This window comes from Miniopterus schreibersii (genome assembly GCF_964146895.1).
Source record: "Miniopterus schreibersii genome assembly, chromosome: 5".
Lineage (NCBI taxonomy): Eukaryota > Metazoa > Chordata > Mammalia > Chiroptera > Miniopteridae > Miniopterus > Miniopterus schreibersii.
The window spans coordinates 1,572,881-1,598,411 of NC_138106.1; the positions used below are offsets into that span (position 1 = coordinate 1,572,881).

Sequence of the window (25,531 nt, forward strand, 5' to 3'; positions counted from 1 at the left end):
CGCCCCGAGGGCGTGGCCTCCCGGGGCGTGGTCCTGGGCGTGGCCCCGCCCCCAGGGCGGCGAGCGCGGCGCACCTGGCGGGTGTCCCGGTGGCCCGCGGAGCCCAGGCCCTTGGCTGCGCTGCGGCCCCCCGCGGAGAGCCCGTCTTCCCGGGCGGCGCCCAGTCTCCCCGGAACCCTGACCCCCGGCTCCCCAAGTGGGTGCAGACTCCTCCCCGCCCCCTCGCTCTTCTGGAAATAAAGCTCGGAAACTGCCCACCTGGAGCTGTGAGATACGCGGGGCGGCCCGACGGGGGCTCGCGGGGCGTGCGTCTGCTCCCCGAGTACCTGAGAGCAAAGCGCTGGCTTGGCCTCGGCTGGTTTTCACATGACCTGGGCAATGCTGACCGGGCCATCCCAGGGTTACCCCCCCCCCCAGGCCAGCCGTTCCCAGCCCGTGTGCCAGGCGCAGGTGTGCTGCAGAATTTTTAAACCGTGCGGTGCCTGTTTAGTCAGGGGCGCCCACCTCTCTTCCCGGAGATTGTCAGATAAAAGAATGACAACAGCCAACAATGGCCATCCTGTGTGCGGGAATCAAAATTATATCTATTTTTGTCAGGTTGGCAAGAAATGTATCTTTTGCTGTGAATCAAAATTATATCCATTTTTGTCTGGCAAGAAATGTATCTTTCGCTGTGCCACAGTTTTAGTAATTCGTTTATGTGCCATGAGATGAACCAGGTTGAAAATCGCTGCCCTAGACACTGGCAAGGTCAACAAGTCACCTGTCTCCAGGTCCTCCAGTGTACAGGTGCCGGGCGGCTTTGCAGCCCTTTCTCACTCCGAATAACTCGTCAGGATGCATCTTACTGCCCCGTTTTAAAGGGAAGGAGCGGAGCCTCAGGAAGTTCATAAATGAGCTGTGATGGGAAATGAATTTTCTTCCTCACTATTATAACAGAGGAGATACAGGACTGTAATAGCTTCATTTCTGTGCTGTCCCTTAAGGAAGCCACTGCCCCTGAAAGGTCAAGGTCGGCGGTGCTCCGCGGGCTAACCTGCCATCTCAGAAGGTGGATTCCAAAAAATTGAATTTATTCAAGGATGGGGGATGGGATACCCAGCACTGAGCCAAGGGTACTGGGTCCACGATGGCTGCAAAATATACTTAGGACAGTGAAACAAGGAGGAGCATGGACGAGGCAACAGGAGAGCCTTGATGGGCTGCTCACTAAGTCGGAGAGCAGGGGCCTTCCAGGGCGAGCTGCCGTTGCCCATTGCTCCCCTGGCTGCAAGTCTCGTGGGGGTCCCCTCGGAGGGAAGACAGGGGAAGGAGATGGCGCTGGCGTGTTCCCCTGGTGGGGACCTCACGCTGGGTCCTTTGTCCTGAGCGTATTTCTCTCTTTCTTGTAGGTGGAAATATTAGGGGAGGTGTCAGGGGAGGGTCCAATAGAATATTCATCAGCTCTCCAGGTGAGCCCTTTCAGGGTCCTGGTCTCCACTGATCGGTGGCTGCCAGGGCAGGGGGTCATTAGTCAATGCAGCTGGTCCTGAGGGAGCCAAGGCCCACTTGTCTGGCTTTGTTGTTTTTCTGGGCCTGGAGCTAAAATACAACTGAGACCTAGATGTTATCTTTAGGGAGGAACTCTCAGGGGGTCTAAACTGCAGGACCAGCAATATGCTGGGGGAGGCTAGGTTACCCTGGGGACAAGGTTCTTGTTTTCCCAGTTCTGCCCCTTGCTAGGCACCGGGGCTTTCTGCCCTGGTGAGCTTCTGTACTTGGCCCATCGTATGTGCTCTGCTCATGTCTAACAGCCACAAGTGGCTATTTAAGTGTAATTTTAATCAAAATAGTACAACTTAAAATGCAGTTCTTTAGTTGCACTAGCCAAACCTCCAGTGATCAGTAGTCATGTGTTAGTTGGACAGCAACTTAAGAAATAAAATAAAATAGTAAAAGCGTAGGCCCCAGACCTCTGTTACTACTGTGAATGGCTAATTTAGAAGGTGATCCTTAAGTTGTGAGAGTCAAGTATGAGATGACTCTCGCTGCTAGGTGGAGAAAGAATTATATCTATTAACTTGCGGAATAAACTCACATCTTTACAACCCACTGGTTGAAAGTAGTTATTTCATTTGTCCTAAAGTACACAGTTCCATGGTGTCTTTAAAATAAACATGTTGGAAAACAGTATTGTTATTTAAGTTATTCAGCTCTCAGGGTTTTCCCTCGCCCATGATTATTTACCCTCATAAAACTCAACTTGACACTGGCTTTGCTGCTTACACTTTGTTTGGGGTGTTCAGTAAGTTTTCCTACAGGGGTAGAACATGGACTTTGAGTCTGGGAACCCAACTGTGGCTGAGCTGCTTAGTAGATGAGTAACTCCAAACAATTGACTTAATTCTGTAAAAGATAAAGCTGGATACTAAAGCGGTAAGGACAGATTTGAATCAGTCATATCTACTGCAATAGGGAAGAGGGTCCAGCATGAACTGAATTGAACTTGGATTTGTACAGAGGTGACTGGGCATTTTATTTTTTTGAATATGTTTTTATTGACTTCAGACAGAAGAAGGGAGAGGGAGAGATACAAACATCGATAATGAGAGAGAATCACCAATTGGCTGCCTCCTGCATGGCCCCCATGGGGGATGGAGCCTGCAACCTGAGCATGTGCCCTGGCTGGGAATTGAACGGTGACTGCCTGGTCCACAGGCCAAGGCTCAACCACTGAGGCAACACTGGCCAGACATGACTCAGCATTTTAAAGGGAGAGTGAGGAAGTAGGGAGGGGGACCAGAGGGGCTCCAGTAGAGTCAGGTAAGTGAAAAATTCCCAGTGTAAATGCTCATTAGGCCAGCTGTGTGGCCACGCAGAGACTGGGAGACAGAGGCCCTATCCCTTCTGATAACTGCATTTCAAAGGAATGGCTTTTAGGACCTTGAAAATGACACTTCCGAGTTGTAAGAGATACATAATATCACAAATGCACAGAGCCAGGATTCTCACCGTGTAAGCCTTTTTAGTAAATGATCTAAGAAATGGCGTTGCCTAGAACAAAGAGTAAATTCTTTCTGCAGCCTTGAGCTCCTTAACGGGGCTAGGGCCATCCCACGGAAGCAGGCCTTGAGCTGTTAGGAACTCGTTACTGTTTGTGTAAGGCTTTAACGTGGGAGGGGTGGAGTGGATGAAATCGTTGGTGCTGAGTCTACAGATAGGCCAAGGTTGATGACTCATTGAGATGAAGGCCCAGAAGAGCCTGGCTAGAATTTGGTCAAGGCGAGAATCTTTGTCAATTCCCACCTAGAAAATGGGGGGATACATTATCTTCCTTCCTCATAAAGGGAAAATGCCCGTTCTGTCTGCCCCTTTTCTTCCTGTCTTCAATGTGTCCGTGTGAGAATGTGATGACTGGAGCTACAGCAACTATCTTGAGATCAAGAGGAAACAAACTAAAAGGTGATAAACAACTCCCTAAGGAGGGTATTGTGTGGAAAATTAGAAAGAGCTTTGATTTTTGATGACAACACTGACTCTTGGGTCCAAATTGGAACCATCTATTTCTAGCCTTCCCTTTTCAATAAAATTTCTCTTTTAGAATAGATTTACTGAAAGTTGCAAATGTAGTACAGAGAATTCAAATATACCCCTCAACACATTTCCCCTACTAATGACCATTTTACTATGATGGCTCATTTGTTGCAACCAAGAAACTTCTATTGCAACAGTAGCAATAACTAAGCTCCATGCTTTATTTGAATTTTTCTATCTGCCCCTAATATTTTTTTTCCTTCCCAAGATTCCCTACAGAGTATCACATTACATTTAACTGTCATGTCTCCTTAGTTTCCTCTGGTTTATGACAGATGCTCAGTTTACTTGTGTTTCCGGACCTGTGACAGATTTTAGGAACACTGATCAGGTGTTTTTTTGGGGTTTGTCTGATGTTCTCAAGGAAGAACTGGGATTATGGGGTTTGGGGGAGAAAGACCACAGAGGAAAAGTGCCCTCCCTCTAGCAGGGCATGCTGGCACCGTAACTCATCACTGACCATGTGAGCCCTGGCCACCTGGCGAGGCCCAGCTTGCAGGTGTCTCCACTCTAAAGCTCCTCTCCCCGCCTGTCATACTGTACTGTGCTCTTGGGGAGCAAGTCACAATCCGGGTGGAGTGGGTGGGGCAGAAATGGAGCTCCATCGCTCCCGGGGAGGAGTATTCCCCCAAAGATACAGGATTCTCTCCCTGGCTGGTGCTGAAGGGCGGAGGATTCAGTTCCCCCTCGGGCGCAAACCCAGGTTGGAGGTTCTGTCCCAGGTCACGGCTCCTCCGTGAGGCAGCCGATGGGCGCTTCCCTCTCTCTCATCAATGTTTCTTTCTCTTTCTCTCGCTCCTCCTCTTTCTACACATGTCCTCGGGTGAGGATTTAAGCAGAAGGGAAAAAAAGGGCCCGGCCGGCGTGGCCCAGGGGCTGAGCTGGGCCCGAGGACCAAGTCCCCGCTGGCTGCTCAGTCTCGCTCGTGCGGGGCTGCAGCCTGGTCCCCACTAGGGGGCGTGCAGGAGGCAACCGATGTTTCTTTCTCATCAATGTTTCTCTCTCAAAAAAAAAATCAGTAAGACCATATTAAAAAAAAAAAAAAAAGTGGAATTCTCCTGCCAGGCGGAGGCTGGGACCACCGGGCGGCGAGGGAAGGGGCGGGCTCGCCAGCCAGGGGGGCGGGGGCGGGAGCGGGGAGCGGGGCCGGGTGGAAGCCGTGGCTGCCGGGGCTGCTTGGTTCCGGGGGCAGGCGGAGGTCGGCGGACCAAAGGGCAGGTTGGGCGCCTTCCCTGGGGGCCGGGCCTGGGGCGCCACCCGGGAGGTCCCTCCCTTGTACTAGGGGGGCGACTGCGCGGCCCGCCCTTCGGAGCGCAGGCTCCCGGCCGGCCCCGGGGCCCGCGAGCCTCCTTACCCCCGGCTCGGGGTCGAGGGACGGACCCGGGCGGGCGGGCACCTCCTCGGCGCTTCCGGGCACACTGCGCACGCGCCCGCGGGCACGCGGCTCCCAGCCACGGGCCTCCCCGGCCAGCCCCCCCTCCCGCGCGGCCGCGTCCTGCCCTCGGGGCTCCTGAGTGGCGGGGGCTCCGCGGGCCTCGCCTGCCCCACCGCCACCTCGCGGGCCGAGCCGCGGGCCCGGTGCCGGAAGCACTTCCGGGCCGCGCCTCGTTGCCCGGGTAACGGAGCCGGCGCCGGCTGGAGCTCGGCTTTGGTTTCAGGTTTTTGATGTAAGAAGAGCTGAGTTCCCAGCGCGCCGCCGGGAGCCGCTCCCTCGGCGAGGGCGGGACCCTGAGCTGCAGCTGCGGGGCGGGCTGGGGAGGGGCGCGGAGGGGCCGCAGGGGGGCTTTGTCACCCGCGGGCCCGGGAGGCGGCGGCGCGGGGCGTGCGGGCGGCGCGGGGCGTGGGCGTGCGGGCGGCTGGCGTCCTGCCTGGGGACGGGGGGAGGGCGGTGCGGTGGGCCCGGCGGTCTCCGCGGCCCCACGTGCGAAGCCTGCTCGGCGGACCCAGGGACCCGCGCGCATCCTGCGCGGGTGCGTTGCGGGCGGAGCGCTGGGCACCCGGCGGGGGTGGGGGGGTTTCGGGGCGAGCCGGGGACTGGCCCTGGGACCCGCCTCGCCACCTGTCAGTAGACGGACCGGTGACCCTCCCGGGCCGACGCGGGCCGCCCACAGCGCCTGGGCCCTTGTCTCCTAGTCGTCCCCGGGTATGGGCGTGGATTTCGCAGGCGGGTGTGTGGTTCACGTGCACGCGCATCCGCACGAGCGCAGCAGCAGCCGTGCTGTGCCGCGCAGTCCTCGGTTACGAGGCACAGGAGAGGCTGCGGAAGTAACAGTGCCCCCCCTGCCCCCCGCACAGCCTTGATGCCTCTCCTTCAGTCCTTTGGTTTTATAAACGTCCGTGATGTGCTCGAAAGCCAACCTGAGAGGCATCATTGAGTTCGTAACATTCTGCAACTTTGTTCTTTCGCTTGACAGGCCTCGGGCAGCGTTACATCTTAGCATGCATTTTCTCCCTGTTAGCGGCTGCATAATACTCCATCGCCTGAATCCCGCCGCTGTTCGTGGAGTTCACTGTTATGCTTCCGAGGAAGCATGTAACGTGTAGGAGCTCTAGGAGTCATTTTAGATTTTATGATCACTGCTTGGTGGCTCCCATTCTCTCCCTGATCTGTGGCAGACCCCCACTTAATTATATTTACTTCAGGATCTTGGTGGTTTTTTCTTAAGAATTCCTAGCTGATGGGGGCTTCACGGCTCTTGTTAATTCAAAAGTATAATTATGTTGGTGTTTAGTAAATGTTGGTTAGAATTGAGATGCATAAGTCACCAAAACACGTGATTATCAAATCAGGAGGATTTCTGTGATTATTCTTCAGTTAATAGGACCTCAAGATAGAACTGTTTTAGCCTTGGCCAGTGTGGCTCAGCTGATTGGAATATCCTACCATATAACGAAAGGTGGTGGGTTTAATTCCCGGTCAGGGCACGTACCTAGGTTGCAGGTTCTATCTCACATTGATGTTTCTCTCTCTTCCTCTCTCTAAAATCAATTTTAAAAACCCCACATATCCTCATGTAAGGATTAAGAAATACACATATAGGAAAACATTTATTAAAAGAAGTCTTTGAAAGGGACCAGTAAAATGGGCATTCCATTACTGCACAAGGGGTCATGATTTCACTCGCAGTATAAATGTTCTGCATACAAAAACACTTCAGAGAAATGGGTTATCAAATAATAGATGTTTGTCTATTTAAATCTATAGGTACAAAGGACAGTGATTATCATGTACTGGAGGAAGAGGCAAAGGGAATGCTTTTCATCTCAGGTGGGGCTCATGAACAGGACTGCGTTTTAGTATGAGGAAGAGAAGAGGCAGGACAAGCCGGGTCAGAAGACGGAGGCTCTGCGGAGGTTCTGAGTCCCGAGGAGGTACGGTTCTGATCTGTTTTGGTGCCAGTGATGAAAAAAGAAACCTTTGCTGCTTGGTATTAGCAGATGCAGGTAGCTCCTCAAAGGCACATGGGCAGTGTTCACAGAGGGCACTTCTTAATAGTCTCTGTCACCGCACCATTGTGCTGTTCTTAACCCTGTGGGAATCTAAGCGTATTTTTCATTCCTCAGCTGTCTCCTCTGGGGATGGCTCCCAGGTTTCTCTTTCTAGTCCTAACCTGTCTCCTGACTTCTAATTACCTGCGAGGTATCAATGTTTGTATGTAAATTCATCATTTCGAGTTCAGTGTAACTCAGCCTGAGTGACGTGCCACATTCTGTGTGTGAGAGTGCTTGGCCAGCTGGAAGGTACCGCATTCATAACGTTGGGTTTTACCAGTTGCTTCTCTGGCCTCTTTGAGATGATCGTACGGTTTTTCCTTTTTAGTTTACATTGCTTTTATATTTTAAAATTTATTTCTTTTTATAACACTGAGGCAATTTGTTAGATTTTCTTTTTAAGTGGTGATCTGGTTATACAGTGATTTTAACCACCATTTTTTCTTTCCATTGATTAGTGAATGAGAGCTACAAGCCTGAATTTATAGAGCTTAAGAAGTGGCTGAAAGATAGGAAGTTTGAAGATACAAACTTAGTACCTGCTTGTTTTCCAGGTAAGCCTGGCTTTCAGTTCTCATGACCTTTGTCGCATGAGATGCGGGCACAGGTGACAGGAAAGCAGGGGTGAGCCTTGCAGGTGGCTGTGTTCTCTCTGGGAGCATGTCTCGTGTGTCAGGCTTCCTGCCCTCTAGCTATAATATTTGTGAAGATGGGTTAACATACTCTATCTTGTTCTAAAAGTAAATTGAAGTGGCTTGTGGGGAGAAATTGCAAAATGGTGAAATAAAATTCCAAATTAAAAAAGGGAAATGAGAATAGAAAAATCAGGCAAAGGCAGGAATAAGGATTATATGTAAAGGCCACGGTGCTCCTCTCGGGTGAGCCACACATTCGATGCTGCCCCCCAGCAGCGTAGGCAGTTACCCTAAGCTGTTCACTCAGCGGAAGTGCAGGTGTTCCTGGACTGAGATTTGAGGGAAAGTCTCCGCTGGGTCCTCATAGGGAAGACATTTGTGTAGCGTGGAGAATGGTGTCCTCATGGACACGGTGATTTCGTGGGGCTTTTCAGACCACGCAGGCTGATGGCATCCTCTCATAGCTCAGGGGAGGCAAAATAGTTTTCCAAGTGGCCGTGGGCTGCTTGTTCTTGGTGTGCGGCTGGAGGACAGGAGTCCCGGGAAGGCCTCAGCTGCTCTGTTGCTTTGCCCCCCAAGTCTTGGAGGAGGAGGCCTTTGTGGCCTGAACTTCAGCAGTCACCTGAGCAGAGGTGGATTCATGTTCTCTTCTGGAGTTTGAGCAGCTTGTTGTGGAAGTTGGATTAATATTCTTTTCTGGAAATAGAGCAGCTTGTCATGGAGTTTGGATTAGCATTCCCTTCTGGGATGTTCTCTTACGGAAGCCGGGCAGCTTCCTGTGGGCGTGTGCCTGCTTCAAGGCCACCTGGTTCTTTCCAGAAGTGGGCTTGAGGTGGCCATGGGAGGATCAGGATGCTCTTCAGAGAGATTTGGGGTCTGCTCCAGCGCAGAGACAGCTGTGTGATTAGGGCCTTGAAATTCTACATCGGACATTTTGCCTGGTAGAAAATTTAAATCATATGCTCTGCATGCTCCCCTTGGCCATTAAAATGATTTATTATTCAAGTACCCATCAGGTTATTTAACTTCGAGCAAAGTAACTTCCTTATACACCCCCCAAGATAAATGGTTTACTGTGTGTGCCCCTGCTTGAAGTAGGTGATGTGTTTAAAGTTGCTCACTGTGCGTCAGTTACACAGGGTGACTTTGGGCTAAAATGCTTGACTTGAGCCGTTTTCTGTTGGGGCCGCTCTTGATGGTGAATCGTATTTGTCAGCCTTTAACACAGGGGTGGGGAACCTTTTTTCTGCCAAGGGCCATTTGGATATTTATAACATCATTTGTGGGCCATATAGAATTATCAACTTAAAAATTAGCCATGAATAAAGCTAATTATTGCCTTGGCAGGGCCAGACCAAATGATTTCGTGGGCCTTATATGGCCTGCGGGCCGGATATTCCTCACCCCTGCTCTGTTAACACCCCTGTTAACAGAATGTTTAACTTCCTGGGTTTGTGTGTCAAGGAGCAGTTAGTAAAGGCCGTGCTCTTAGGTTTTACTGGAGGGAGTTCTCAATCAAGAGAAAGTCGTCAGGAGGGACGCACTGTGCCTCAGGCCTGCCTACTCCTCAGCTGTCACTCTGCCTTAAGGACAGGGTTAAGATTGTCAAGCGGGAAGTGACAAGTAGTTTAAGTGGAATGCCTGGAGGTACATAACCTGTTGATCATTGGAGCAGTGAAGAGTACTGTGTGAAAGTGGGAACAATCTCCAGGCCCACTCCCAGACTCCTGGTCCCGGAGGAGCTGGAGCAGAATGGGTTGGCAGTGATCAGCGCCCACTGCTTATAGTCTGGGGGCCAGGAACCTCTGTCTTCGTCAGCTTGGGGTGCATAACGGATCACTATGAACCGGGGACTTCAACCACAGCTTATTTCTCACTGTTCTGGAGGCTGGGAAGTGTGGGATCATGGTGGGGGCAGACTCAGCTTCTGATGAGGGCTGATTCCTGGTTTGCAGATTGCCCCTATCTCCTGGTGTCCTCACAGGGCGAGCACAGGGGAATGGAGCAAGCTCCCACATCTGTTTTTATAAAGCACTAAAATTCATTTAGGAGGACTCCACCCTGTGACCTCATCACTTGCCAAGGGCCCTGCCTCCTAGGGCCACCACGTCAGGGTTAGGATTTCAACATGTGGATTTGGGGGGCGGGGCACAAACATTCACGTAACACCTGCTCCAGGTCCTTTATATGTCTTCAGCTCTTACGTGAGGTAGAAAGAAACATTCACGGTGGTCTGTGAAAGTGCACACCATTTAGGGGAATTGAACCTAAATTAGCTGTGGCGGGTGGGGCAAGGCGAGGCTCCTCAGTATCTAGCAAGGTTCAGTGTCCAGACTTCCACCTGAATTGTGCTTTAGGAACTGACCCCAATGTTTCCTTTCACCACCAAGCACTGGGTGTATCTGGCCCCCTGGGTAAGACCTATGGTAGCAGGAACCTCAAGGCAGTGAGAAGTCTGTAGTAAGCGTCACTTTTATAAGGTCCTCCTGGCCACTTCCCGCCTCCCTTAGTAAGTGTGGTGACTGTGGCCTGTTTGCTGGTCTTGAACACTACTATAGAAACTCTTCCAGCTCTATCCTGTATGTCAGGCTCTGTTCATACGGTGGTTGGCAGACGTAGGTTTACAGTTGTGAGCATGCAAAACGCAGTTTATTCTTGTATTATGATTTATTAATTACTGTATTATTTGTGTCTCAACTGTGAACCTACCTTTGTGCACCCTGTGTATGTTTGGAGACAAACTTCCACTTAAATTATCATACAAGTCTTTTAAAGGAGGTCCCCAGAGGAAACCAAAATTCATTTTTTGAGTAATTGATTCCAGGAAAGGTTTGGCCCACAGGATGGTTAACCCCACCATGGGGCACACACAGAAATTAGTAAGTTCTTAAAGCCAAAACCAGGGGTCTGATCAGGCGGCACACTTCTGAGTGGGGAGATGAGTTAGTATCATCAAGTCAAACTCTCTGGACACTTAATTCAGGACACCAGGCGGGAATTCCCTCCATGAACCAGGAGCTCCCACAGTCCCTCGGAGACTGTGCCAAACTGTATTCCCTCCCGACTGGGAGAGAAAAGGGCAAGAAGACCCCATATGATATTTACTGGTCCTATTACAGCTGTACCTGCCAAAAAAGCTGTCATTCAGCCATTGCAGGGGGAGCTTAGGCACGGAGGGGTGAACTCCGGGATGTTGGTGGTGATGACAGTGCAGCTGGTGATGTCCCTATTGTTGTGACTGCTCTGGCCAAGGCCTTGGCTCTTGGGGAGCAGCTGGCCCTGGGTCTACCCTGCTGAGCTCGCCTAGTGAAGGGAAGCACCCAGTTTAATGGTTGCCCGGCCAAGGATAGGAGGGTGTCCACAGGCTGTGTGGGACTGGACTGGGCCTTATTGTTGCTCAGTCCAAGAGATCTCGTCGGTCAGTCCAAGAAGCCTCAGCCCCCTCATCTGGGAGGTCCGGGGGTGGAGGTCAGCTTGAAGGTTCCTGTAGAGACCCAGCAGCAGGTCTGTAGACGGTGCATGATCTTCAGGTACTGACTCTGAGACTCACTTGGCCTTTCGAGGATTACAAACCCAAAGGGGGGTCAGCCGTTCTGCAGAAGAGTTGCTGGATGCTCTAGGACTCAAAGGATGCCAGACACCCGCCCCAGCTCCGTGTCTTTTTGAGGTTCATTCATGTCTTCTGTTCAGATAGTGCTGAGACCTGGAAGCTGAGTAGGATTTACCTTGTGTTCTCTGTGTTCCCAGATACAGGACGAGGGCTGAGGAGCAGAACGTCCCTGCAGGTGAGAACCTCTCTTCTCCTTGAAACCCAGTGTAGATTTTGCTGCTTTGTTTTTGTGGTTGAAGCGAAGGGAATTAAAATATGTCCGACAGCCCTGGCCCGTTTGCCTCAGTGGGTGGAGCATCGGCCCACAGACTGGTGGGTCCCAGGTCTGATTCCAGCCAAGGGCATGCACCTCGGTTGCAGGCTCCATCCCTGGCCCTGGTTGGTGGGCGAGCGGGAGGCCACCAATGACGTGCGTCTCTCTCACATGGATGTTTCTCTCTCTCCCCCTCCCCCTCTTTCTGAAAAGCAAGGGAAAGAGCCCCAGGTGAGGATTAGAAAGTATGCCCGACATACAGTCATTTTTCACCTCATAGATACGTGTCAGTACAGCTCTGGGCAAACCCAGAGTAGTGGTGCTCACACAGAGCAGAGGTTTATTTTGCCGGCATGTGAACACGCCTGGGTAGGCAGACCTGGCTGGCTGGTGTGTTCCGGTGGCCAGGAGAGGCCCAGGCTCTTTCCAGCTCTCTACCCACTTCCCAGAGGGAGCCCAACACCCCAGGTTCAGCGTGTAGGTCCTGGAGCTTGAGCACAGGACCAAGCAAGGGGGTGAGGAAGGGCAGATTTCCTCCCGTCAAGGAAATTCCAGCCTCATCTCAGCTGCCAGCGATTGGTACACAGCCCCTGCAGCTGCTGAGAGATCTGTCGTCAGTCCCTTTGGATGGGATTGCGGTAGTGAGGGGAGAGAGGGCTTGTTGGGGTGGGCAGCCAGCAGTCTCTGCCACGGCAGATTTTATAAATCAGATCATATTTTAAAAGTGCCCGTGGAGGGAGCCGCTCTCATCTCTGAGGCTGTGCATAGTGGAGTACGCAGAGCCGAGCAAGAGCAAGCAGGGGAAGGGGGCCTCGGAGCCCTCCCAGGGTGGCCTTCAGCTTGCTGTGGCTCCGGCACCACACGACCGCACGAGGGCTCCTAACCTTGGCTTGTTTCCTCACCTGGAAAGCGAGGCAGTGAATGGCACAGGTGATCCACAGGGTCCATGTAGTTCTTTCTGTGCTGTTTAAAGCACAGTCTTCTGTAAGCTACAAATTAATTCCTTATCTTATCTTTAATTATTTTTATTTAAAATTATTTTAATTTATTTTTAATTTTTTAATTTATATAAAATCCAGCCATATGTGTAGCATAAAGAATGGTAACTTTTAATGTTGTAATTCTATTATGCTATTTTAATTTTTTATTATTTTATAATTTTTAATTGTGGCAAAATATACATAACATAGCATTTAGTATCCTAACCATTTTAAGTGTGCAGCTTATTAGTATCAAGTATATTCATACTGTTGTGTAATATTTTTGAACGGAGGTGTAATTGACTTCATCCTGTAGCAGAATTTGGGGAGGAGAAATGCACCTCTCACATACACAGCAGTGACATAGGTCATTTTTGTTAGACCGTGAAATGAAAATTAGCAATTGCTTTACATGTACTTTTATTTATTTATTTAGTTTTAAATATATCTTTATTGACTTCAGAGAAAGGAAAGGAGAGGGAGAGAGAGAGAGAAACATCAATGATGAGAGAGTTATCGATCGAGCCCGCAACCCGGGCATGCGCCCTGACCGGGAATCGAACCCCCATCTCCTGGATCCCAGGTCGACGCTCAACCACTGAGCCACGCCCGGCCGGGCGCTTTACATGTACTTTTAAATGTGACTTTTCTGTTAAACTTCCTGAAAATTGAGACATGTTTTACACAGAGTGGAATGCACGGATTTTAAATGTCCAGTTTGATGAGTTTTGATGTTTAAGAGATTTACCCCAATGAAGACATGACCATTTTATCAAGTGGCTTTTTAAAATCCTCACCTGAGGATATGTTTTTATTGATTTTTGAGAGAGAGAGAGAAACATTGACGTGAGAGAGAAACATTGATCGGTTGCCTCCTATATGCGCCCCCGACCTGGAATTGAACCCACGACCTTTGGTGTATGTGGTGATGATCTAACCAACTGGGCCACCCATCCAGAGCCAGGTGACTTTTTTAAAAATCAGAAAGTCATGGATGTTGGGACAGGAAGGGGTGGTCATGATCATCTAGCTTGATCTTGATTTACAGATGAGGAAACCAGAAATGCAACCCAGGTGATTTTTGGCTGGGAGTTTTAACGTAGGTGCCAGTTATAATGAAAGCAGGACCTTACGTCTGGCCTCTTAGTGCTTTGTTTCTGGTGTCTGTTATTTGACATCTTAATTTTCTATGTTTCCATCTCGGTGGGAGGGACTTTTGCAGGTGACCAGATGGGTGGGCTGCCCTTTCTTTAGCTAGTGGCACAGGTTCTGTGGAGAGGAGGCCGTTGCTGGGAACATGGGGCTGCACTGGATGGAATTTTTCAGGTGGTTTCTGTCTGTTTCCTGAGGGTAGCGCAATTCCCTGGCCTAAGAAAGTGAAGGAACAGTGTGATTTGAGTTGTCCGAGTTTCCACACTCCTTTCTGCTGAAAGGGTGACTGGCGGTGGGTGTCAGTCACACTGCTGACCCGTGATTCCTGTCAGGGGCGTAGGACCTGCGCTGGAGCGGCCTCGCCTGCACCCGCCGACTCGGGCCTGGGAGTCAGCCCGTTGGTGGGCTCCTTGGTGGTCTGTGGTTGGGTTATTCTGGGTTCTTAGTAGATGATGGTGGAACCGAGGACTTCAAAAGATGCTACTCACAGGCCCTTCCCGAAGCAGGGGCGTTCTAAACTGTGCTTTCTTCTTTGGCAAGGAGGGACAGGTGATCATTGCGTTGCCTGAGAGCTGCCTGCTCACCACGGACACAGTGATTAGGAGCTACTTAGGGGCGTACCTTGCTGAGTAAGTGACCGCACACATGCCCCCCTGGCACATGCTTCTCGCTTAGAGTATCGCAGCAGGTCCGTCACCTGAGAGAGCTCCTGAGGACCCGGCCCCTTTGCACAGCCGGTGCCTGAAATCACGGGAAAGGTCTGCTCTGTTCTGTGCAGTTTGTTCTTAATTCACGGTAACTGCATTGTAAGGGTTTTCAGAGGCTGCCTGGGAGGTGGGTCAGAGTCCTGATCAATCACTTACAGAAGATGGACGTTACGTGGGACAGTGGAGGTAACTCGCTCATGGCTCATCCTCCGTCACCGTAGGGCCCCACAGACGTTCATTACGCTTTTACTTTTACCCTTATTGCACTTGCTTGAATTTTCCTTCAACGTGGAAGAGCTGTTGACAATTCGAGAGAGTTTGTTTGGCGTGGAGGAGAGGAGGCTGGTGTGGAGTGCAGAGCTGACTTCCAGCTCCTGCTTTGGTGGCCTCTGTTTGGGATCTGAGGACAGAGTGCGCAGGATCCTCAGCAGAGGGGTTTCTAAATTGTGAGGGTTGAAAGATCGTGTTGTTCTTAACCCAGGGTTGTTTTGAATGTGTGCCACCCCCTCGCCCTGCTTGCTTTTGTAAAAGGACTGATTTATCTTTTTTTTTAAAATATATCTTTGTTGATTTCAGAGAGGAAAGGAGAGGGGGAGAGAGAGATAGAAACATCAATGATGAGAGAGTCATTGATCGGCTGCCTCCTGTACGCCCCCAACTGGGGATCGAGCCCGCAATCTGGGCATGTGCCCCAACCGGGAATCGAACCCTGATCGCCTGGATCCTAGGTTGACGCTCAACTGCTGAGCCACACTTGGCCAGGCAGGATTGATTTATCTTTATTGGCCTGAGTAGAGGCAAAGATGCTCTTAGTATTACTATTTTCCATATCATTCTGAGATCCTCAGTAGAATGTATGGTAATACGGGAATCTGGACTTTGAAGGATTTATGTAAACTTTTCTAAATACGTTCATGCAGCATGAGATCATCTTACTGGGAACAGATAAAAATTCTGCATTGTATAATTTACAACAGAGATGATACATTTAGGATTAAAGTGGAAATAGCTATGTGTGCCCAGGAGCTGGGGCAGGTCTAGGTTCTTTCCAACATGCTCTATATCATCACCCAAGGGAAACAAGACTTCCAGCAAAGCTTTAAACTGGAGAGCCGTGTTGGAAGCAAAGAGGCGTTTTACAGAAAGGAATCTCTTCCAAACAAACCTGGGACTCGGGCTACTGAGTCCATCCTCGTGCCGGTGTGACTTGCTCGGAGCACTTGTGTTGGGTGCTCTGGGGAGGAGAGCCTGAGGAGGGAACCTTTCCCACGGGTGATGAAGTGAACTGGACGAGCACTGACCGGCCAGTCCCTCTGCGAGCAGAATGAACCATGAGGGTGTCTGTATCTTCCAATAAAAGTAATTCCTTTATTCTGGCTTTTAATTTTGAGGTGGCAGCCTCCCCCGTCTCCTCTGCTGGCTCTGTGCACCTTCTTAGTCGCAGAGAAGCATGCTGGGGCTCGGTCTCCCTGGAAGCCCTACCTGCAGATTTTACCAGAAGCCTACACCTGCCCCGTGTGCTTGGAGCCGGAAGTGGTGGGTCTCCTTCCCAGGCGGTTGGCAGCGGAGGCCAGAGAGCAGAGGACCCGCGTGCAGGAGATGTTCACGTCCTCCAGGGACCTTTTCTCTTCCCTGCAGCCTCTGTTTTCTGAGGCTACTGAGAGCATCTTCAGCTACAGTGCCTTCCTGTGGGCCTGGTGCACGGTCAACACGCGAGCTGTGTACCTGAAGCGTGGGCGGAGGCCGGGCCTTTCTGCAGAGCCAGACACCTGCGCCCTCGCCCCATACCTGGATCTGCTGAACCACAGCCCGGGCGTCCAGGTGAGAAGTTGACAGGGGACACGGTCTGTTTCGACGGGAAGGATACGGACATGTAGAAGCTGTGGCCTAGCACAGTACTGAAACCGCAGGGAGAGGTGGAGCTGGCTTTAGGTGAACCTGTCTTTGCTCCCAGCCCCAGTTTCCCTCCTGGTGTCCTTTCCTTTGCCCTGTGGCCTCCCTGCTCTCCAGCCCCCGGAGCCCAGTGCCGTGTCCCCCGTGGTCTTAGCCAGCAGCCCGCCCCCCCTCCCCGCCTGGGTGCAGTCTTCCCTCCCCCAGAGCTGGTCCTGAGGCCTGGCTCCCTTTCCTGCCCCGTCCCCCACCCCCCATCCCCTTTACACTTGGCGTCCCCATCAGCTTTTACCTTTGCTGTGCTCACTGGTTAACTTCTTCCCTCGCTGAGCTCTGCAGCCTTAGGGGATGGGGACTTGGCCTCGTTCCCCTCTGCAGCCCCCGTGCTCGGGCGTCAGGTGTTCACCCATCCTCAGCCCTGGGCAGACCCCCTCTGCAGCGATGGGGCGAGTGAGGCGGACACGGGGCTGCAGTGAGGACGGGCGTTGCTCCCGGTGCGGTTAAGCCCAGCGATGAGTGCTTGAGGGGGGCATCTGGCTTCATTTAGCCGTCACTTAGTCTTTTTGTTTTATGTTTTGCTTTAAAAAACGCCTTAACGATTTTCCTTTCTAGGTAAAAGCAGGATTTAACGAGGAGACTCGCTGTTACGAGATTCGGACGGGCTCAGGTTGTAGGCAGCACCAGGAGGTGTTCATCTGCTACGGCCCTCACGACAACCACCGGCTGCTGCTGGAGTACGGGTTCGTGCCCCCCCAGAACCCCCACGCCTGTGTTCACGTCCCACAAGGTCGGTGTTGATGTTGGTTTTCATCACTGAGATGCACACTTTCCCCCATCTGCGATGAGGTTATTTTAAGTTTTAATAAAAATGGCAAACCTTAAATGTGTGTCACTTATTTGCTCCTAGGTAGGGTCGCCCTGCTCTTGCTGCCCATGTGATTGAAATAATGAAGTGAAAGCAGCAGCTTTGACCGACACTGAGGCCGGGAAGAGCCGAGAGGAGTTTTATTGCGTTAGGTCAGGAGACTCGAAGAGCAGGGAAAGGGCCGAGGAGATAACTATTTAATAGATGGAAAGGGGGAAGTTTTTGTACTGAGACATTTCACTGTCGCTAAAGACAGAACAGGATTAGAAAGCAACAAATAATAGACGTTTATTAAGCACCTACTGTGTGTAAAGCACTGTGCTCATCCCAGAGAGAGTCGTGTTACATGGTCCTTGTTCTGGGGCCTAGTGCCGGGATGAAGTACTGGCTTTATTTATGTTCTTTTTGTGACGCATTAAGCAGCCGTCATCCTTGGTATAACTGTTTTTAAGATAATAGCGTAGCTATTAAATTTGTTATGAAAATTCCAAATGTGTGAAAAACTACACAGGAGACCGCTCGCCGCTGCAGAGGCCGTGCAGAAGTGGCCAGGGCCACTGCCGGTGTGACTGGAGGTGTTAATATAAGTCCCGGTGGGAATAGATGTGGTCAGGGGGACACTGCTCCACCCTACAGGCAGAGTCACAACATTATTTACCAAAGTAAAACAAAAGCAAGAAGGGGGCTGGCTTTGGGATTCCTGGGTGGCTTTGGGATTAGCCTCGTATCAGAATAACTTGAATACTGATGACCACGGAATCCTGTTTGTGAACAACAGTTTCGTATCAGCTATTATTACCTTTAAAAAATGAGAACTGATATGAAGAGAAAATTTAAAAGCACAGCAGCCCCTCCTGACTGCTGCCCCAGGAGCCTGTTAATGTCTGCCTGCCCTCTTGCAGTTGCTGGTGGTTGTCATCACAGGCATCCAGACAGTTGTGAATCCGGCTCTTAGACACTTACTGCTGTGGGCGTTTTCTCACGTTGGCACAGAGCCTGTTCCTTCGGGGGGGGCGGCTTCCTCGCAGGCCTGCTGGGGTCTTCAGGACCTGAGTCCCCTGGTCCATTTGCTTTGTGGGAGTGTGAGCGGGGTTGGGGGTGTTTGGTCCCTGCCTCAGAGTTCTTGTGGCTTTTCTAGAGCTGATGACAACCTTGTGAGAGGGACTTGAAGAATGGATTTTTCTTTTAGATATGAATTAGGTAAAACTGTTTCCATATGTCTTGATTGCCAATGGGAAGGAAAGGTTTATACTTTTGTCTGAGTTACACCCTAAATCTCAGTCTGATTTTTTTTTTTATGTAGATATACTTGTTAAATACCTTCCGTCAACAGATAAACAGCTGAACAAAAAGATTTCCATTTTAAAGGATCATGACTTCATAGAGTAAGTGTATCTCCCCCAACATTGTTCCCTCGGGAAGTTCTGATGAAAACATTGAGGGTTAGGTTCTTTAGGTAGGAGGTACTTCTGACGCTCAGCTGTTGGCAGGTAGGTGTTCATCGGGCACTCTCTGCAGTAAACTGCTTGGTGGTGTGGGGCACACAGGAGTGTAAGAAACGTTTCAGGGACATAAGATACCAGCTTGAGATACGAAATTATTGTTCCCGAAGAGAGCCCTGTGTGTACTGAGTGGAAGCCCAGTGAGCGTTTGTCTAACGTGTGGTGAGGTGGGATGGCCTCGGGCCCCCGGGGGTGGCTGGTGCTTTCACAGCAGGTGGGATAGACAGGTTCAAGGCCCTCCCTCCTGTAGGTAGATAAAGCCGTAAGTGACCCAGCTGCAGCGTGAGGGCCGTCTCTGTGGCCCCCGATCATCCAGATGGCTCCTGCCTTCCGCAGGACCCTCATCCAAGTTCAGCTTCTGACCAAATAAATTGGAAAGTAGCCTCATACTTTTTGTTTTTTTTGTTTTGTTTTGTTTTTTAAATAGATCTTTATTGATTTCAGAGAGAGGAAGGGAGAGGGAGAGAGAGAGAGAAACATTAATGGTGAGAGAGTCATTGATCAGCTGCCTCCTGCAGGCCCCCGACTGGGGATGGAGCCCGCAACCCGGGCCTGTGCCCTGACCGGGAATCGAACCCCGATCACCTGGATCCTAGGTCGAGGCTCAACCTCTGAGCCATGCTCGGCCGGGCAGTTTTTTGTTTTTTAACATGAGATTTATGCGTTACTCGGGCTTTATCAAGTATTTGCAGACATGTTTTCTCTCTTGTCTCTCTGGCCAAGATGGCAGGTTCTGTCACGTTTAGTGGCCGCTTAGGAAAGCTGTCCTTGCCATGGGGTGAGGAAGTACCGACTGACAGGCGTGTCCCTGTTCCTCCACTTTAGAAACTTGACGTTTGGATGGGATGGACCGTCCTGGAGGCTGCTCACGGCTCTGAAGCTGTTGTGTCTGGAGGCTGGAGAGCTGTAAGTGGCACGGCTGGTCCCAGCGTGGCCTGGAACGCGGCTGTGTGCACCGGCTGCCTGTTCTTTAGTCACCCCTGGGAGCGGCGTTTCCCGTCGCGTTCTCACTGTCGCTGGAACTCTGGCTTTAGCGTCATAGAGTGTGTGGTTCGGAGAGCGTTTTAGTCTCTACTCAGACATTTCCCCCGGTGCCTGCAGCGCCGTGTTCAGGTAAACAGGTCAAAGTGTGGGCCTTGGCCCTGTGCAGAGGGAAGTCTGGGTAGGTGGGTTTTCCAGGAGCCAATAGAGCTCCTGACCCCCAGTTGTGCCCTGGGGGCAGATCCAGAGTCCTGGTCAAGGAGAGGCCTGGGTGTTCTCATGGGGGAGGCAGGCAGAGGAGTCCCTGGCGTAACACGCGGCCTGGTCAGGCTCCTGGACCTTCCTGCAGCGTGGACGGGACTGTGGGCTCGCGGGCGGTGTGCTGGTCAGGGAGCCGGGAGCGTGTGCTCCGCGCAGCAGGAGCTCGGGTGAGAGGCGGGCGCAGGGACGGCTTCCTGAGGCTGGGGAGGCCGCCCTGGAGCGGTGGGTTAGATGAGAGCACAGTGCCCAGAGGTGTGGGCGCTCGCTCGCGGTGCCTCCTACGTTAGGACATCGCTTCCTTCCTTCTGCAGGGGCCTGGGAGGAAAATCCCTCCTGGTCTCAGCGCTGGGAGTGGCTGTTTGTTCTCAGCAGATGCATGACTTTGTGTCACAGGCACTGACTTCTGGGCCTGTCTGTCCCTCCCTGTTTCTGCTCATAGAAAACGCAGGCGACGTGCCGGCCGGTGGAGGTGCAGCATCTGGAGGCTTGTGCCTCGGGCTGTGTCTTATCTTCCCGCCTCCCCTCGCTGTCTCTTCCTGTCCATTCCTCTTACATTTATTTCACCTCCTGTTTACCCACGTAAACGCCTTGATCTCCCTCCTGGAAAAGGGTGTGAGTCCTTTTCAGGCAAATCAGCCTCAAATTAAACACAGCAGCTGGATGTTTCCAGAGGCAGAGCTGAGGCCTCGCTCCCTCGGCTTTCTCAGTCTTGTGGGTGGGGCAGAGAAAGCGCGTGGCTGGGACCCCACCCGATGTCCGTTTGCACGAGCTGGTTCCTGAGGAGCCTCCAGCGTCAGGTCTCGGCTGCCCTGCCGAGTGGGCTGACCGCTCCCTCCGTGGGTAGCCGTGAGGGTAGTGGCCGTGCGCGAAGCTCTGCCTGGCACATAGCGACGTCCTCCCTGCTTTCCCGAGAGGCCATCTGCTCCTGAAGTTTCAGCCCTGGTCCCTAAAGCTGAAGACAGCGGAGACTGTTTCCTGTGGCCTGTGGGCGGCTCTGCGCTTCTCAGTGCCTTCTGCGTCCTTTCAGATACAGTCCCGGTGCCTCTCCCCGTCCGAGACACTTCCCTTGAGGTTCTGCACGTCCCGAATCTGTTCCTCAGCCCTTCCCCCCCATTGCTTCTCCCTGCGCAGAGTGGCTCAGCATCCTGCTGTGGCTCCCTCCTGCCTGCCCTGAGACTTGTACCCTCTGCCTGCCCCTGAGCCTCGTTTCCTACAGACGTTCGTGGCACAGACCTGGCAAGGCCGCCTGTGGAGGGGGCTTCACCGAGACTCCTTCCGTCTGTAGCATCTCACTTTGTGACGCGTGTTCCGTTCAGTTTGCTGTTTTCTCTTGAGAAGAAAAAATCTGTCTTTTGCTCCTTAGTCGGCTCTGGACTCACTTTCCTGTTCTGTCTCCTGCTCTGTTCCTGTGGCTGGTGGACGTGACGCTGCTCACGGATGCCAGTCAGGATCCGTGACAATGAGAGCGCCAGTCCCGCTGCTTGTTCTCACTGTGCCTTCTCCCTACAAACTGTGTCTGCTTCAGGACAGGACCCGCAGGAGGCGGGAGGCGGGGGGGTGCTGCGGGAGGCGGGGCGCCTGCTGCCGGACGGGTTTTATTAAGCTCTGGAAAGAGGAGAGGAGTTTGTGTGTTGTGTTGAGGTGTAAAAGTGTTTATTTTTTGAGACCCTGCTGAAATAATCTTACTAAACATTTTGGTTCTAGTCCATGCTGGAAAAAAGTACTTCTTGGGGAAATAATTTCAGATACAAACGAGAAGACAAGTTTGGACATAGCCCAGAAAATATGCCATTACTTCACGGAGGATACGAATGCTGTGCTGCGGAGGGTATGTTGCTATGATTCTGCACCCTTTCCTTAAAGAAGTGCTTTGACTCCAAGTTATTGTTCTGGCCGTGTTGGGTGGGGAAGGGACTCCTTCTCAGGACGTCGGTAATGCCTTAAGCAAATGGACATGGGTGTAATCAGTTTTTTACTTTTTTTTTTTTAAAAAAATATATCTTTATTGATGTCAGAGAGAGGAAAGGAGAGGGAGAGAGAGAGCAGCATCAATGATGAGAGAGCCATTGATCAAGCCCGCAACCCGGGCATGTGCCCTGACCGGGAATCGAACCCCGATCGCCTGGATCCCAGGTCGACGCTCAACTGCTGAGCCACACTAGCCGGGCTCCTTTTATTTTTATTAAGTGTTTTAGTTAAATGAGAAACCAGCTCATTTGGATGAAAACATTACTGGGACTTTAAAAATGATAGTGAACCTTGAGGTAGCGCTGTGCTGGGTGAAACGAACCGAGCGCAGGAACTCATTTCCCGCTTCCACCGAGAGGAGAGCAGGCACCTCGTGGAGGCGGACGGCACAGGACGCCAGGGCTGGGGGGGGTTAGTGTTTAATGGGGACAGAGCTTCTGGTGATGATTACACAACACTGTGAACATATGTTACCCCTGAATTGTACATTTAAAAGTGCTGAAAATGGTAATTTTTATGTATATTTTATTATAAAAAATTTAAAAATAACTTCCAGGTTTCTCACATGAAAGATAAGGAAATGGCTTTGATAGACCAGCTGACTTTGGTTGAAACATTGTGGACAGAAGAGCTAAAGATCCTCCAGGCGTCTGCCGAGATCCTGAGCCGTCTGCAGACGGCTTTCGTGTAACTCGCCCAAGTGCCTTCGATCCCCTCCTGCTGGGTGTCCCCTCCTCTGCTGGCTGTGACGTCTGAAACACGTTTACATTAAGGTTCGTTTTACACAGAATCGTTCACACTCGACGGTGGTGTCCATTAAACAGCGATGTACTTGGTCCCGTGCCTTTTCCTGTCTTTTTTTGTGGGCTGGAGCCCTGGCTGCTCTCGAGACCTTGAAAGACTTCGCAGGGGCAGCAGGTCCTGGGATTGTGGGGCTGGAGGTGAAGGACGTGGCACCCGGCCGGCGTGGCTCAGTGGTTGAGCGTCGACCTATGAACCAGGAGGCCACGATTCCCGGTCAGGGCACAGGCCTGGGCTGTGGGCTCCATCCCCAGCAGGGGGCGTGCAGGAGGCAGCCGATCAAAGTTTCTTATCTGTGTTCCTCCCTCTCCCTTCCTCTCTCTCTAAAAATCAATAAAAATACATTTTTTAAGAAGAGGCTGTGCCGTCCTAACGGCACCTCTAAAACTCTCAGAGTAAAGCGCAGCCCCGAGGAAGACAGCTGAGGACGGTGCTGAGCTGCAGGGAGGGAGCGAGCCTCGGGGCCTGGAGCCAGCCCAGCTTGTCTCCGGGTGTGGCCGTTCTGCCCCTGGGTGTCCTCAGCTTATCTGACTCAGCAGCTGTACAGGGGCAAGAGGTGGTGCCTCTGCTGTGCTCCGACACCACCGGGTGAGGGCGCTTGGAGGCGGTGACTGGTACAGGGAGGGCCGGCCGTCCCGCCTTCCAGTGACCTCACCCCCATCCGCTCTGAGCTGAGCAGGTCACTTGCAACCTTCCACCCTTGACTCTCCAGCTGAAAATGAGGTGGTTGGGCTGGAGTGCGGTTCTCCTGGGCTCCAGCCCTTCGCCCCCTCCCAGCAGAGGCCCCAGGTGATGCTGCGCCCCCCCAGTGCTCCCCGAGACCCAGGGAGTTAGCTGATGGGAGGGACATCCAGCTGGACTCCAGCCTGACTGTGATTGTTGTGATTGGAAAGTCATTGTTGAAACAAGCGTGGGGCCTGCCTCTCAGGCCCAGTGCAGTTTTCCAGACGAGTTTAAGTCTTATCAGCTGTGGCCGTTACCAGACTTTTGTGGAGGCTGCTGTGTTTCTGTTGTTTTCGTGGTGGTGCCGGGAGGATCAGGGGGAACATTCTCCTGCTCAGCTGGCCGTTTAGAATCATGAGTCTTTGTCTTAAGTTGTGAAAGCGTCTTAGGCTGTTGACTCCCTCTGAGTGTGGCTTTTACGTGACGAGTGCTCTGAATGGTACTTTCAGACCTCGGCTCTGGGCTTGCACTTCTCTCGGTGCTTTCATGCCTGTTAATCACACTCGGGACACCTGGGGGGTCGTAGCAGGTGCCGTGTCACCCCACAAAAGCAAGTATGTGCTGCTTGTACAAACTGGACGTCATCGAAACGTAGGGCAACACCACTGTCCCCTTCTCGAGCTCTGGGCTGTGGGCATAACCTGCTTCAGCTTCTCCCGCGGGAACATTCTGGTTTTCCAGGGGCCGCAGATGCAATGGTTTGGGGAGGCAGGATGGAGACTGCCAATTGCTGCCGAAATAATCTTTTAAACGGTAGCAGCCCGTGTGGAGTCCAGGCTAATCCTGAGCTCAAGTGCGTTAACACTCGGCTCAGCCGGTACAGTGAACCTGAGTGGCCAGACCAGCAGGCGCTCAGCGCGTTTCAGCCCTTTCCACGTGTCTCCTGTGGAAACGAGGCACACCTGCCCGCGTCCCAGGACTTGGGCCAGGCTGAGGAACACCCGGGGGGCTCTGAGCCTTTGCGGGACCTGGCGGCGAGCTGGAGACACTTCCACCTTCGTCCACTTGGTGGCGGGAGAGGACCACTGAGCTGAGGACGCCGACCGGCCGCTCCGCCAGAGTCAGGGACCAAAGCAAAACAACTGTGCGCCGCTGCTGGGGTGAAATGCAGACGTTCATAGTCTCTGTGGGCCCTGGGGCCTCCCTGGGTGAGAAACACAGGCAGGTGAACGAGCTCACGGTGAGGGGCCGGCCAGGGGTGGGCTCAGGCGGGGTGGAGGAGGGGCAGGTGGTGAGATGCAGGAGCTGCCTGTCTGCCCGCGGACTCGCCACAACCAAACGTCAGTATTTAGCAGGTTTTTTTGAGAAGGAGAGAATTTCTCTCAGCAGGTAGCAGGCGTTAATTCTCTGGTCCCCGAGAGCAGGAGCACTGAGGTCCTGACGCAGGCGAGCAGGAGGGCTCACTTCCGAGGAGTTTAAACCGACACCCACGGAGGGCTCTCTGCCCACCAGCAACATCGGCAGCCCCGGGGGCTCGTTGGAGATGCAGACTCGGGCCCACCTGGACCCGCCGAGTCCGAGTCCGTCGTGACAGGTGTGTGCGCGAAAGTCACAAACGCTGCCTCAGGTGTGCGTCTGCCCAGCATGCCCAGGGGCTGGTGGGCGCGGGGGCCAGCCCAGTGCCAGACGGGTGCCCCCCAGGCGTGGTGTCGTCCTCACCGGGCACCGGTCTCTCGGTACATGAGGAAGGCCCAGCTCGGGGGCCAGCAGGCGCAGTCCCTGCCTCGTGGAAGAACAGAGACGGCCGAGCCCCGTCAGCTCCAGGAACTCTCGCTGGGACCCTTTGCAGCAAGCGTGTTCGCCACATGACTGACTGGCCATGAGGCTCTTCTGCCTGAAAAAGAGAAAACTGGTTGAGAGTTTTGTTGTTTCGTTTTATTTCTGTTGATGAGTCAGTCAAGTGCCACGAGAGAGAGAAGCTAACTGGTTGACAGTTCTGCTTCGTTTCTCCGTTGCCGAGGTGCACGGTTGCCCCGTCTCTGTTGTGTGTCAGTCTCGGCCCGCTCAGCGGCCTCTGCAGGGTCCACTCCGTGGTCTTAAAACAGTCGGCGTTCTTCCAGGTGACGACGACTGGCCCCAGGGGTCGGTCCTTATTCTGAAACACGGATGTGGCAGGAGAAAGGCCGGGCCCGGGGGCA

The 25,531-nt window shown here is 52.5% G+C and overlaps 1 protein-coding gene across 11 annotated transcripts; it reads left to right on the forward strand.

Annotated features, from left to right (window-relative positions):
- Positions 1-4,711: 4,711 nt before the first annotated feature.
- On the forward strand, positions 4,712-24,927 carry SETD4 (SET domain containing 4). Of its 11 annotated transcripts, none has more exons than XM_081138158.1 (12): positions 4,758-4,787; positions 6,779-6,945; positions 7,524-7,619; positions 11,448-11,485; positions 14,236-14,324; positions 15,794-15,938; positions 16,041-16,223; positions 16,905-17,079; positions 18,461-18,542; positions 19,485-19,565; positions 21,606-21,729; positions 22,426-22,705. In XM_081138158.1, exons 2-12 carry the CDS (start codon positions 6,873-6,875, stop codon positions 22,558-22,560), a joined length of 1,221 nt encoding a protein of 406 aa, XP_080994284.1. In that variant the 5' UTR covers positions 4,758-4,787; positions 6,779-6,872; the 3' UTR covers positions 22,561-22,705. The 11 variants fall into 11 exon arrangements, 10 of the variants coding, with proteins under 10 accessions (XP_080994286.1, XP_080994290.1, XP_080994284.1 ...); XM_081138166.1 differs by lacking the exon at positions 4,758-4,787 and adding an exon at positions 5,008-5,240; XR_013998854.1 differs by lacking the exon at positions 4,758-4,787 and adding exons at positions 5,029-5,240; positions 24,723-24,927 and having other exon boundaries at positions 15,794-16,223; positions 22,426-22,642.
- Positions 24,928-25,531: the final 604 nt, after the last annotated feature.